General features: G+C 38.5%; 1 protein-coding gene across 1 annotated transcript; it reads left to right on the plus strand.

Annotated features, from left to right (window-relative positions):
• Positions 1–11,467: 11,467 nt before the first annotated feature.
• LOC147889911 (uncharacterized) lies at positions 11,468–13,250 on the plus strand. The gene is made up of 4 exons (XM_087391034.1): positions 11,468–11,893; positions 12,464–12,549; positions 12,743–12,890; positions 13,020–13,250. Exons 1-4 carry the CDS (start codon positions 11,564–11,566, stop codon positions 13,248–13,250), a joined length of 795 nt encoding a protein of 264 aa, XP_087247160.1. The 5' UTR covers positions 11,468–11,563.
• Positions 13,251–13,535: the final 285 nt, after the last annotated feature.

Below are 13,535 nucleotides of genomic sequence, written 5' to 3' on the forward strand. Positions count from 1 at the left end.
GATGTTAGTGCCTATGAAGGCAATTTGTGCTACTGTCAGCTACTTTCCATGCAGTTTCCCTTTGCGCATTCTCACTCAATTCGATGAAGGCACTTGTCGCACCATTATTTTCATAGTCTTAAAGAAGAGGTTCTCAATAGACAGTGCAAACCTCCTATCCTTGTTCAACAACTCCCACTTTCATCTCCATAAACCATTTGCAACAAGCACATTTACTTTGGAGTTCATATTGTTAACCAATGAGAACTCTTCTTCATAATTAGCCAAGTTTGTAGCATTTAGGCATGTCATTTTGTTTTGGTTCAAAGTTTCTTTGAATAAACAAAAATTTTGTTTTGCTATAATTTCATGTTTGTATAGATCTTAGTCCATGTGATCCATCTTGTTGCTTTTGAGGCACTTACCATTCCCAATGTTTGGGCACTCCATAATAGTTGAAATTACCAGGTTTTCTTTTGGATTTTCCATTGTTGTTATAACTATTGAAATTGTTGTGGTCTTGATTACCTCTACCTTTGGCTCTATTTTTCCAAGATCATCTTTGTCTGTTTTGATTACATTGGTTACCTAATCATAATGTTTGCTGATTGAAATTTGGCATGTTGTTGAAACTACTTTGGTAGTGAATCTTTGTTGCGGGTTGAAAGCATGATAAGGTGTCCAAAATAGTAGTGTCCCGATGCACATGTGCTATTCGAGTAGTAAAGCACTCATCTTTAGAGTCTTATATCATGGTTCATTATAAAATGTGCTTTTTTAGACTCTATAGTATCTTTAGTTCATAACATGCATTAAAAACTCAAAGAATTTGATTTATTATGATAGATATTGTGTGCTATTTTTTATGTATATAGCTAAAATGGCTAGACACCTTACCATGCGTTCACCCTACGACCATTTAAAGCAATTTGGACCACTATCGTATTTCTTATAAGTCTTTATGCTAATTGGTAATATATTTAGTTTAAATTAATAATATAAGCAAAGGTGCTTGATGATGTTTTGAGCTTGTTGCTAAACAAAAGAACTGTGGACATATTTTGGTAGCAAACCATTTTCAAGTGCAATAACTAGATCCTTCTAACACATGATTGCAATTATCTTATCTTTGAGGTCTATTTTGATTCAATATAGGGTGTAGTCTGTGTCATCATCCCATTTGGTTTGATCACCTACATCAATATTTGGATGCACAATTGTGCCTATGACAATGCCCCAAATTTTCTTCCAGATGAGAATATTTCCATTTCGAATTTTAGAACTTTTGTTGTCAAGCTTGTGGGTTGTTATCCAAACAGATGATCTCAAGGTGTTTCGCTATGATTTTCAAATTGATATAAAAAACTGCTTCTAGCTTTCAAACTTTAAAAAGTCTTATTTCTATCAAAAAATTGATGCCTAGGAAAGATGGCTCATTAGATAGTATAAACTATCTCACAAACATACCATCTTTATGAATTTCCTAGTTTGGTGTGCTCAAAGGGTTGGTAAAACCAATGTCTAGTCTCAAACCGTTTTGGTTTTTCAAAGTTTGGTTGAAATTATGGTGCTTTGGTCTGGTGGAGTTTAGTTGGTTTAAAATTATGGTGCTTTGGTCTTGGATTTCATTGGGGTTAACTTGGTTTGCTTACTTGGACCAAGGTTGGGTTGACTTGATTCAAGTTGGGTTGAGTTAATTTTAGGTTTTGCAAGAGGCTTGGTGAATTGCAAATGCATGCTGCATGCAAATGTTATATGTGAATTTTTAGGATTATTCATTGTAATAGCAGTATTGTTCTATTGGTAATCATTACTAGCAACCACTATTTAGTCTAGACTAGCATGCATACAAGCTTATTGTAGAAAATTGGTATTGTACTCCTACATATTATATTATAAAGACCATTATCAAATTAGATACAATATGTTAGAAAATGGTGTATATTGTCTTTTGGTATCAAGTGGTTAATATTACTGGGAACCACTAATAAATATCCAAACTAGCATACTTACTAACTAATTCTATAAATCATTCTACTAGTATCAATTCGTAAATATAATTTTTAACCTTAGAGACGGGTGCACACTAGTCCAAACTATAACTAATACTAGCTAATTGTAGAAAAATGATTATAGAAAACCGATTGTTAAAACCCTAATTTGATTCTAATACTGACAGTGTTCTACTAGTATCAAGTGGTAATAACAATTATGAAACATAGATATGGGTGCACACTAGTCCAAACTACCACCAATACTAAATTATTGTAGAAAATTAAACCAATTGTAAAATATTGTTAACCATGTCACAACAAGGTCTAGAAGCACAGTCTAGAGCCATGAAGATGAGATCATTGTGTGTGTACGGTAGCGGCAAAGCTCCACTTGTAATATCTTGAGCTTGAAAGATGGCAGAGAATAGCCAAAATCCTCTCTACAAGAGATCCCCAAAATCATACTTGCAAAATTGGGATCTAGAGAGAGAAACACTAAAACTAGAGAGAGAAATACTAAAAGCCTATAGTTTTTGAGGTCCCTCCCAAAAGTGGAGGGACTCAAGAGGTCCCCACAAAGTGCGGGGACTCAAGAAGTTACCCCATTGAGTGTAGATGCCCAAGAGGTCACCCCAAAAAGAAGGGAGGAAGAGGAGAAGAAGGGGGGAGGATGGGAGATGGCAAGGTTAGAGCATGCTATCACACGATAGTGTTGATGGAGCATGGACCCAAGGAGAACAAGCACATGAACACCAATGCAATGAACACTGAGCCCCAAAGAGTGGGAGCTTCATTCCATTGAAAGAGATTTATACATGTTGGTCTCTACACATTTCGTAGGTACCTCCAGGGTGGGAACTCTTTTGTAGGGGACCTCTTGGACAAGAGTCCCTCCACCTCCTACTCCTCCCTCCACCTCCTCCTTCCTCCCTTGATCCTCCTTCTCAACCTTTTACCCCTTGAATTCATGAAGGAGATTGGATCTCCACTCCTTAACCTTGGACTCCTCCTAAACCCTGCAACCCTATTTGAACCCTGTAACTCCTAGTTAGCTCTCTCAACCTTATCCCAATCCTATTAACCCTTGAACTCCGGCAGAGGTAAGAGCCTCTTGTGATCCAGCCCTCTTTCTCACCTAAGCGACTACAAGAGTTGATTTCCATGCTTCAGCCTCTACATCTCTCACCAGGATATGACTCGAGGACCTATGCTACACTTGTGAACACCTATGCTACAACGACCAATGACACGACTGAAGGTGACCAACCCCCTTGGACACTGGGCTTGGGAGAGACAGTGACAACATTTTGGTGCCATTGCTGGGGAGGTTAGCACCTAAAGCAAAAGTAGAACATGTGTTTGTATGCATGAGAAAGAACCCTCTTCAAAAAAAAAATCAACCAAGATACATCAATTAGTGCAAAATGATATGCTTATAAATGGTGACTTGCATAAGCACATTAATCACTAAGATTAACCCTTAAACCCACCACTTCATATAAAACCAACACACCATCCTCTCATTTCTTTCCCCTCACTTTTTGCAAGCCCCCCCCACATCCAACTACCGTGAATCCTCCATATTTTCTGTCCACCCCTACTCTCTATCCTCCAACTTCTACCCACCTTCTCCACCACCCCCCCCCTCATTTTTTCCACCATCTCCTTCCCTCTACCCACCTTCTCCACCACCACCCCCCTCATTTTTTCCACCATCTCCTTCCCTCTACCTCCACTTTTTGTCTCCCATCCCTGCCAGGCAACGGTGCCTCAAGCCTACTCTCCCTGAGAGTCTGTAGCAACCAATTCGAAACTATTTTGGCTGCATGTATCTCTTGAATCTCTTGCCTGACAACTTCATCCACACCTTGTGGAGGTACGAAATTAGCCTGTGGCTGAATCGGGGCATGTGCATCAGGAGGAGGTTGCTATAAATTTTGATTTTCAACAGGAGCCTCAGATGGGGAACCAAATGCTATAGGAAGCATCCCCTCAAAAACATCATCTGAATAAGCTAGAATAGTAAATTCAACATGTGTATGTGCTGAATTCTATGAAAATATAACATCTCTACTCACAAAAATCTTGCAAGAAGCAAGATTGTAGAGACGATAGCCTTTGCTTTGTGCACTATACCCAACAAAAATACATTCAAGTGCCTTATCTGACTTCTTGTGTTGAAACTCCACAGACACGTAGGCATATGCAACACAACCAAAAACTCTGAAGTAATCCACTGAAGGCTTTCTCCCATGCCATGCCTCATGGGGAGTGATTGTCTTCATGAGGCCTTCGAGCCAAAACCTGTGAGGCAACTTCTTACTAGTGAGCATGCATTTATCCATCTCCATAAGAGTGTGATTCTTGTGCTCAGCTTTGCCATTTTGCTGAGGTGTAAGCCTCACTGTAAGCTGATGCATGATGTCTTTCTCCTTCAAAAATGCCTCAAACTCATGAGACATATACTCCCCCCCTCTATCGGTGCAAAGTGTCTACACCTTGAGTCCTGTCTCATTCTCAACCATAGCCACAAAGTGTTCGAAATGCATCAACACTTCTGATTTTGCCTTAAGACCATAGACCCAAGTATAATTGGTGAAGTCATCTATGAATGTAACATAATAAAGATAACCACCAAAAGCAGGTGTCCTCATGGGACCGCAGACATCACTGTGTATGAGCTGTTATTTTCGAGTAGCTCTTACTGCACCACCCTTCTTAAAAGGAAATCTATGCATCTTGCCAAGGATGCAACCCTCACATGCATGAGGAGGTGACTCTAAACGAGGCAATGCATCAACCATAGCATGCTTTTGAAGTGTCATTAAGCTGCCATAACTCATGTGCCCATACCTAGCATGCCATAACTCCGCATTATGCATCGCAGCAGCAGGAGTGCTCACTGAAAGTGCAAAATCAAATCTTTTCTCAGATATTTCAAGCTGAAAAAGACCCCAATACAAAGTGCCAAACAACATCAAAGCATAGTCATTCTCTTTGTCTCTGACTGCACACTTAGCATCATCGAATATAACTTGAAATCCTCCTCTATTGAGAGGACACTAAAAGCAAATTCTTCTTTATACCTGGCACATAAAGAACATCTGAAATATGTGCCATCAGTGGATGTGAGGATGATGTCCCTCACTCCACACATTGAATAGAAAAATTATTTACACACGTCAGCTTTTTAGTAGGTGGAGGATGCAGAGATGCCAAAAGGCTCTTCTTAGAATTGATGTGCTTAGAAGCACCACTATCAAAATACCAAGTATTCAATGTCTCATTAACACTGAGAGAGCATGCATCCTTTGAAGGGTCATAATTGCAAGTTAAGAAAGCATATGGATCACATACTCAAAGCATATGAATCATACTCAATAATGGTTGTATTTGAACTATCCACTGAAAAATCTGTTTTGTACGACAATCCACAATTTTCTACAATTATTTGTAAAATAGAAACTTTGAAGGGTTTAAATTCTATCCTAAAAGGATCCTTATAGCCTTCTTATCAACAATCACAATGGTCATGTAGTAATCTTGGTAGAGGATAAACATTCCAAGTTCTAACCTCATGTTTGTACATAAAAAAATTCTAGTGTAAGAATTCTAAGGGGGAATCTAGTCTTGCCAAGTAAGCTTGAGAAATCCTTAAAGCCTTTATATGCTAAAACAAACTAAGGCTGGCATTTAACATTTTCCAATATTACTCATAAGTCTATAAATACATCGAAGTAAGCTAAATTCCTTAAAGGGATCAAACTATTGTCATAGGACTTAGGCCCTTTTAGCCTTATCCCATACACTATAGTAAGCATATGATATATCTTGTTTTGCAGTTGATCAACCTAACCAAGATCAACCTGTCTCTGTGATACACTTTTTAATTACTGCAAAAATGAATATATGGGCCATTTAAGTAATTAAAGTGGTTGCTCAAGACCATGTTAATGGGATTTCCAAAGACCATGCAAGTAGTTAAAGGGGATTACCGAAGGCAAACTCTAAGGGCTAGATATCAAACATGCATAATGTTTAAGGTGAACCACTTCAATAAATTATCATAGAAATCCCATAATGATGACTTATTCAAGAAAATTCAAGAAGACACATTTAGGTGTATTTTGAGGATCCGATGACCAAGCAGCTTTGAGACAAATCCTGTACATGGAAAATGTGTGTAGGCATCTATGAATGGAACCCGACTCTAAGACCTAGTAATGCATGAGAGGATCATCCTCAATTCCTGAAGTCAGCCAACTAAAATAGTAGTTAGCTGCCGTATCATGTATTACATTCGTGAAGGACTGAAGAGAACTTTGTCAAAACCTATTGTAATATCAATGTATACATAGCGATGCATTTCATAGACAAAAGGTCCTAATATCTAACGTCAATACATGCTCTTCAATGAACCTTCAACATTTCAACGTGAAGGGATTCCAAGGCTCAAGAGACCATGCCATCTAATCTTTGCAAGCTCTTTAAGAGCGAATAAACTAAATATTGGGGTCTACTATGTAAGAATTGGATGAAGGAAGGGCCTTTCCAAGCTTCATGATGTATCATATTATCTAGAAAAGGCCTCTCCAAGCTTTTAAACTATATTAGACTGAAGATATCTCGTGTCTATAATATGCAAACATAAGAACGCCTTCATGATGTGAGAACACCTACCAAGCTCAAACAATCAAGCAAGGTTTAAAATCGTATCACAACTGCTAGCAATGAGGTTTTTGAGTTGTTTCAAAGTGCTTGCAAACCTTGGACATAACTGCTACAAACTATGGTCCAAATGCCTCCGTGTTTTCTCAATAGATCATTATATCTGCTAGGACTACTTTTCATGGACCACCTCTAACTCCTAGTACACCATTAGACTTGTGCTCATTCTTATAGTTGTTAGCCTTAGAGAAGTGATGAGCGATGGTGCATTGACAAGCTAAGCATTAGTTATGGTGCATTGAACTTCAACTTAGTACTCTTTATTCTATCTTGATCAAAGTCTTATTTGAATTTTTTCTAACTAAAAATCCTAATTGCCATGGCTAACTACAATGATATATTATTTGCTTTTGGCATGCTTTGTGTTCACCGTTTTGGATTTAAAGACCTAGTCCGAAAGACATGGATAGTGTCATACCTATAGTACCAACACCTATTCATGACACAATTAGCCAACCACTAGATGTATAGATATGACTCTTACTCTTAAGAAATGCATGGATACATATAGTACGAAATCCTATTGGGCATCAAAATGACACATTGGGGTGATTCTATTAGACTTTGATGTGCTTGAAAGGAGCTTAAAACCCCATATGCATGTGCCCATCATAACCTCACTAGAGATGGCCTTGCATAATCTTTTCCCATCCTTCAATGTTGGCATTTCACATGAACAAGCCCTTAAATTCATTATCTGGTGGTTACAAAAGCATTCTTATCATCTTAGAGACTTAAAAGAAGAAGAAAAGATAATTGATATCTTTATACTAATGTTAAACATTATGTCCAAGAATTTTTTTGCTCAACATAAACCACACTCTATATATACCGTAGAGAAAATATATGTTATAATCAAAATGTATCTAGTAAGTATATATACCTTACACTTGCCTTGGATTTTCAATCTTACAAATTGGGAGAAGTGTTATGTATTGGAAAATTACTTTAAAACAATGATTTAGCTAGTTTAGAAAAGTAAAATCTTAAAGTGAATAAGTAGTGTCGAGTCAAAGGGGTGCATTAATTTGTAGAGCATGAGACCAAATGTTCAATGTAGTCAAAGGTTGCATTTGCTTTTGAATGGCTTTGTTCGAGTTATGCTCTTGTCTTTCAGTAGCTTTGATTGAGTAATGCATAGAGCATCTAACCGAACATATACATTCTTAAAAGCACATATAAGAAAGATTAAATTACAAAGACCACAAAGGAAAACTTTTTGTTAAGTGTGTTCCTCTTACTTGCTTTTAGAGAAAATTTACATTTAATTTACATTTGAAAATTCAATTAAAAGGATGTTTCATAGTGTCAAAACTTTAAAGTTTTATGCAAGAAGATTCCTATTGAATAATTTTTCTTAGAAGTCATGAGGTTTTCACCTACTCAATCAATATTAAATATAATAATTATTTATCTTATGTTAGTGATTTTCTTTAAAGTTATAATTTTATCATAAAAAGCTTGATATTACATTTACAATTCAATTTGGCATTGTAAGCGTACATTTCATAGCTTGTGAAATTAATTATCCTTCATTAGAAATTTTTTTCTTAAGTTGTACATTTACATATTTAAAAATTAAAGAATACTTTCAATTTAACATTGGGCATTGTACTTTTACTTAACATTTTCATTTGAATATCATTTAAACATTGCACATTTGAAACTTCTAGTATGTTGTCCTTAATATTGGAACAATTTTGATTTTAAAATATTTAATATTTTTTTATTTATAGAAGAAATAAGATAGTGTTTTATAGATTGCCCTATGTTATACATATACAACCTTGACATTTATGCTAGACATATTGCTTTTTTTCAATGCTCAATGTTCTTGCTTATTTTCTAGACAAACAACTCATTCCATATTTAGGTAATTACAATTGCTACATAGGAAAATATAATTCTTGCTAATTTTCTAGATAAAGACCTCTTTTCCTATAGAGCCTAATTCATTATCCATATAGGAACTCACATTTTCTAGATACAATATACATGGGCTATATAGGAAATATAAACTTGTAATCCCCTTCATTCTCCACATAAAAACTCACATTTCCTAAATAGCAAAATACTTGGACTATATCTAGAAATACATTTTCCCATATAGCAAACTTGAAATCCACTTCATTCTCCATATAAGGACTCATTCTTCCTAGATAGCTATATAGCTATAGAGAAAATAAAATTCTCTAGATAATGAGGACAAATGGCTAGTTCTATCGAGTAAATATGCATGAATTTCCTAGTTTATTAGGAGGTCACTATATAGAGATTGGTAAAAAGTTCCATGGCCAAAAGATTTTGGAGTGAGGCTATCATGACAGTTTGTGACAACAAATTTGCAATACTTTACAAAGCTTGGACTAGTCGATATATGCAAGGCATTTGTCCATATCCAAGATAAGCATAGGCATAAGTAAGATTTGAAGCCACATGAGTGCATTCTCATAGGGTGAGACACAACATTTTGATCACCAAGATCATGTCCAATGCATCGATGAGGAGGAGCCCATGGTAATGCAACATGCTCTATCGGCCCAGCTTAGAAAGCCAATATCTCCACCTCCATTGCCTCCTTAGACCCCTACAATGCCATAAGTGATTAATCAACCACCAAATGGGTGCACTCAATGCTCAAGCAGATAACCCCCTGTCATCAGTAGAGGCACATTCACCCCTCGCCTGCCCATATTGGATCCCCCCACTGAAGGCACAACCTCTTCTGAACCAGATGAGTTTCATGGTGCCCTCACTTACCAAACCTAAGAAGAACCAGATGAGGAAATACAAGAACTAATGTTGTCTCCCCAGGTTGCAATCCAACGATGCTCTTCAAGGTCGATATATGGAACATACGGTCCTCACTTTCGAGACTCAGAATACTCTTTGGTGATTATTCATGGTGCAACTTCCTCAATCAACCAATCACTTGATGATCATATCCTCCTCATCTAGGCATTACATTCACACAAAGCTCCCCTTTGGTGAAATGCCATGGATGAGGAGTATAATTCTTTGTGCAAGAACCAAGCTTGGATATTGGTGTCCCCCACCTCATAGAAAGATCATAGGCTCTAAATGGTTGTTAAAGAAGAAATACGGCATTGTCATAGAAAGATCATAGGCTCTAAATGGTTAGTTAACGAAGAAATACAACATTGATGGCTCCATATCCCGATTCAACACTCGTTTGGTTGCCTGTGGCTTCTCATAGATACAAGGCATCGACTACTCAGGGACCTATGCCCCCATGGTGAAAATGTAATCACTCCAAATGATGCTCGCCCTCAGTGCTACCAAACACCTCTTTATTCATGAACCAATTGGATGTAACGCCTGCTTTCCATAATAGAGTTATCCCCAAGGTTCAACATGTCTATATGTAGTAGCCTATTGGGTATGGAAAGATAGGTCACAAGCATCAAGCATGTCTCTAGTTCACTTTGTGATAGCAACGCATACTTAAAGCATGCATTCACTTCATATTATCTACTAGGAGTATATGTAGATGACCTTCTTGCAAGCAATAATTATGATTTTCTACTTCAACTTAATAACGGCGATGCTGAGTATTGTCTAGCATCGTACTCTCCAACAGGTTCAATCTCAATTAATCAACAAAGGTTATACTTCGCCGATTCCATATGGACGCTTGCAAACTTTCCAATACTCCAATGGATGTGAACCACATATTGAGCGAAGAAATGTCTCCAACATCCCCAGTAGATATCGAAGCCATGAAGGCATTACCATACCGTTAAGCTATTGGATCAATTCGCTACTTGGTGACATGTACCCGGCCAGATATCACTTATGCTGCATCAAAAGTCTCTCAATTTATGCAGAACCCAGGCACCGGGTCACTGGCGAGTAGTCCTGCGATTGTTCAGATATCTCAAATCCACAATGACTCTGAGCATCATCTACAAGGCTAATTCACCCACTACATTAGCTGTCTGCTGGAGCGATGCGGATTGGGGTGGTGATGTGGACATGCGAAAATCCACCTCTAGTCACCTATACCAATTAGCCTCAAGTCTGATTACGTAGTACTAGAAGAAACAGGTGATAATTGCCATTTCTACCGTAGAAGTAGAGTACCTACAACTGTTTGCGATGGATTATGGCTCAAAAGACTAATTCAAGAATCATTATGCTAGCTAACGATAGATCTAGGGTGCTAACGTTTGTCATGTAGTGAGGGTGCAGTCGACGCTCGTGGTGTCGGGAAAATTCAAAAGACGAATGTACAACAGTGCGACAATCAATTTGCGATCGCCATTGCTTAGAAAATTTCTCAAAGTGACAAAACTAAGCACATTGCCATTGCCTTGAAAATCCATTTCCTAAATGATCATCATGTCGAGCAAGGCAATGTTCAGCTAGTTTATGTCCCAACAGATCAAATGCGGGCGGACATGCTCACTAAGCTCTCCCAGTGCCCGCCCATTGGACATGTAGCCGATCGATTTTAGCAGAGTGGCCGGTAGGCTGCAAGTGGTTTTCCAGCCACTTCCCGATCGAGAAATGCCAACCACGGGCATTTCTGCATCAGGTACACAGGTTGGCGACGTTTATTTGGCGACGGGTTTTGAAGTTTGAGGCCTCTCATTACTTGTAGTGGTCTGTCGTCTGGTGAGTGGTCCACGTGTGCATGTGTTATTTGTTATTTGTGTGACTGGTACACGTGTATGTGTGTGAGTGGGTGTTTGTTTTGTTCTTGATGTGTGTGCTTGTGGTTGTTGTGTTTGGGTGCATGGGTTTTGGGTTTTGTGAAGTTCGTCATGTTGTTCAGTCAGTCCGTTTTGTGAGCTTCATCGCGGCTGATCGAGTCTGTGGCAGAGGGTTCGAGGCGGTGCATGACAGGCGTCTTCTTTGGAGGTGTTTTCGATGTTCGATTTTGTGGCAGACGGTTCGAGGCAGGACATGCATCTACTATGGAGTGTCCTTTATTTTCACTGCGGATTCTGCGGCAGACTATCCTTCATTTGATTCGAGATGGAGTCTGCTGCTGCAGAGTGTCCTTTCACTTGGGATTGATGAGGACGTTTCTGCTGTTGGGGATTTGGTTTCTGGGAGTGCTAACTTGGTTGTGTGTTTGGGTAGAGATGGGGATATTGGCTCTAAGAATGTTTCTTCGGTTGGAGGTGCTACATGCAACATTGCTGAGGATTTTCACAATAGTGGAGGTTTGCAGCTTTCATGTGTTTTGTGTGTTGTGATATTTCTTTGTTTTTGTGTTGTTTTCACTGTTTCTTTAGTTGTGTAGGTATCGGATCTTTTGGGGAGGTTTGTGTAGGTTCTGTTGTTGGTTTCTTGCCACTAGATCCTTCTTTGGAGAAGAAAGTAGAGGCCCGGGTGGAGTGAATAGAAGTTCGGATGAAGACAATTGGGCTAGGGGTCGATTTGATTCTTGGCAGTGTCTTCAAGGTCTTGATCTTTCTATCCCTATCGAGGAGTTGGATTTGAGGGTTTTTGCTAATATAAGAATCGATTTGAGGATTGGGCTTGGTAGATTTATACTTCAAGTGTGTAAGAAGAAAGGAGAAGGTGGGTTTTACCCTCCTGCTACATTGCATGCTTTGTTCAAATCTTATAATCAGACTTTGAGGAGGTTCCAATATTGTTGGGTAGCCGCGACAGGTGTTGTTGAGGTTACTTTCGATTTGTTTAAGAATCCTTTGTTCTCGAAGGTGTGCTCTTCACTTACCAGTGCAATGAATCGGTCTGTACATGTTGATGGTATGAAACCTACAAAGAATTGCGATGTTGGGTTGAAGGATGAGATGTTGGTGTTGAAGGATGCAGATTTCAATGCTTTCCATCCTCGAGGCCTGCAGAAATGGTTTGCTTTCTACATGCTGCTTCGCTTTGCTACTATTAGAGGTGGTAGGGAGCTATATGGAATACAACATGTGCAATTTGTTTGTGCTTTTGATGTTTTCGGTCAATATTTGTAGTAAGTGTTGTGTGTTTTTGTGTTAAATCTTTTGCATTTGATTGATTGGTTTTTGATGTACTTTGTCTGTGTTTTGCAGGTTTGAGGAGAGATTGACGAAGAATCATGTGATGAGCCTGAAGTGTTACAAAGTTGAGTATCTACAGAAGCCGTTGAAGAGCTACGAAGTGGATTTTGTGTTCACTTTTGACCAGCTTATGAAGCATATACCCGCTGTTGTTTTGAAAGTTTGTTGTGTGTTTTCCTTCAGCCGATCGACAATCCCAGATCTGTGGTAGGTGTTTACTATTTTTTTGGTGTTTGATTGTGCTTCTGTTATTTTAGTTTTGATGTTGTGCTTTGTGTGCTTGTTTTAGGTATGGTACAATCAGAACCGCGTTGGTGTTAAGACTTTTAAAGGTCTTGTTTCTTGCATGCTTGATACTGTTGGGGGTGGTTCTAGGGGTAAATATACAAACAAGTCATTGAGGTCGACTGTGTTCAGCAAGTTGGCTTTTGATGGTATTCCTGCGGAGGTTGCAACTAAGTTCTCTGGTCATAGGTGTATTTCCTCCTTTGAGAAGTATAATGCAACTGAGGAAGTTTAGTTGCGAGCTTGTGAGAGTTTAATTGAGAGGCCATATGAGCAATTTGGGAAGAGGAGGGTTTACGAGGAAGTTCTTGGTGAATGCATGGCTCAATATGCTAATGTTAACCTGAAACACAAAGCCAGTGCACATAAAACCCAAAGCAAATGTGTTGTTTCTTTCTTAGTTTGCCTTATTTTTAGCAAGGGATCTAGGAGAACATGAACTTCTATCTATGAAATATCAATAAGCATCATTTCCTCTAGCAGTGTTCTCTAAGTCAAAGGGCCCATATATTGGTCACTT

Source organism: Dipteris shenzhenensis, chromosome 19 (assembly GCF_047967505.1).
Source record: "Dipteris shenzhenensis isolate YYH24624 ecotype China chromosome 19, Dip_SZ_1.0, whole genome shotgun sequence".
Lineage (NCBI taxonomy): Eukaryota > Viridiplantae > Streptophyta > Polypodiopsida > Gleicheniales > Dipteridaceae > Dipteris > Dipteris shenzhenensis.

Excerpts from the sequence above, each read along its gene's own strand:
- LOC147889911 (XM_087391034.1), top strand. The coding sequence starts at position 11,564 with ATGACAGGCGTCTTCTTTGGAGGTGTTTTCGATGTTCGATTTTGTGGC. Across the intron at positions 11,894-12,463 it reads GGATTTTCACAATAGTGGAG|AATTGCGATGTTGGGTTGAA; the intron begins GTTTGCAGCTTT and ends AAACCTACAAAG. Across the intron at positions 12,891-13,019 it reads TACCCGCTGTTGTTTTGAAA|GTATGGTACAATCAGAACCG; the intron begins GTTTGTTGTGTG and ends TGCTTGTTTTAG.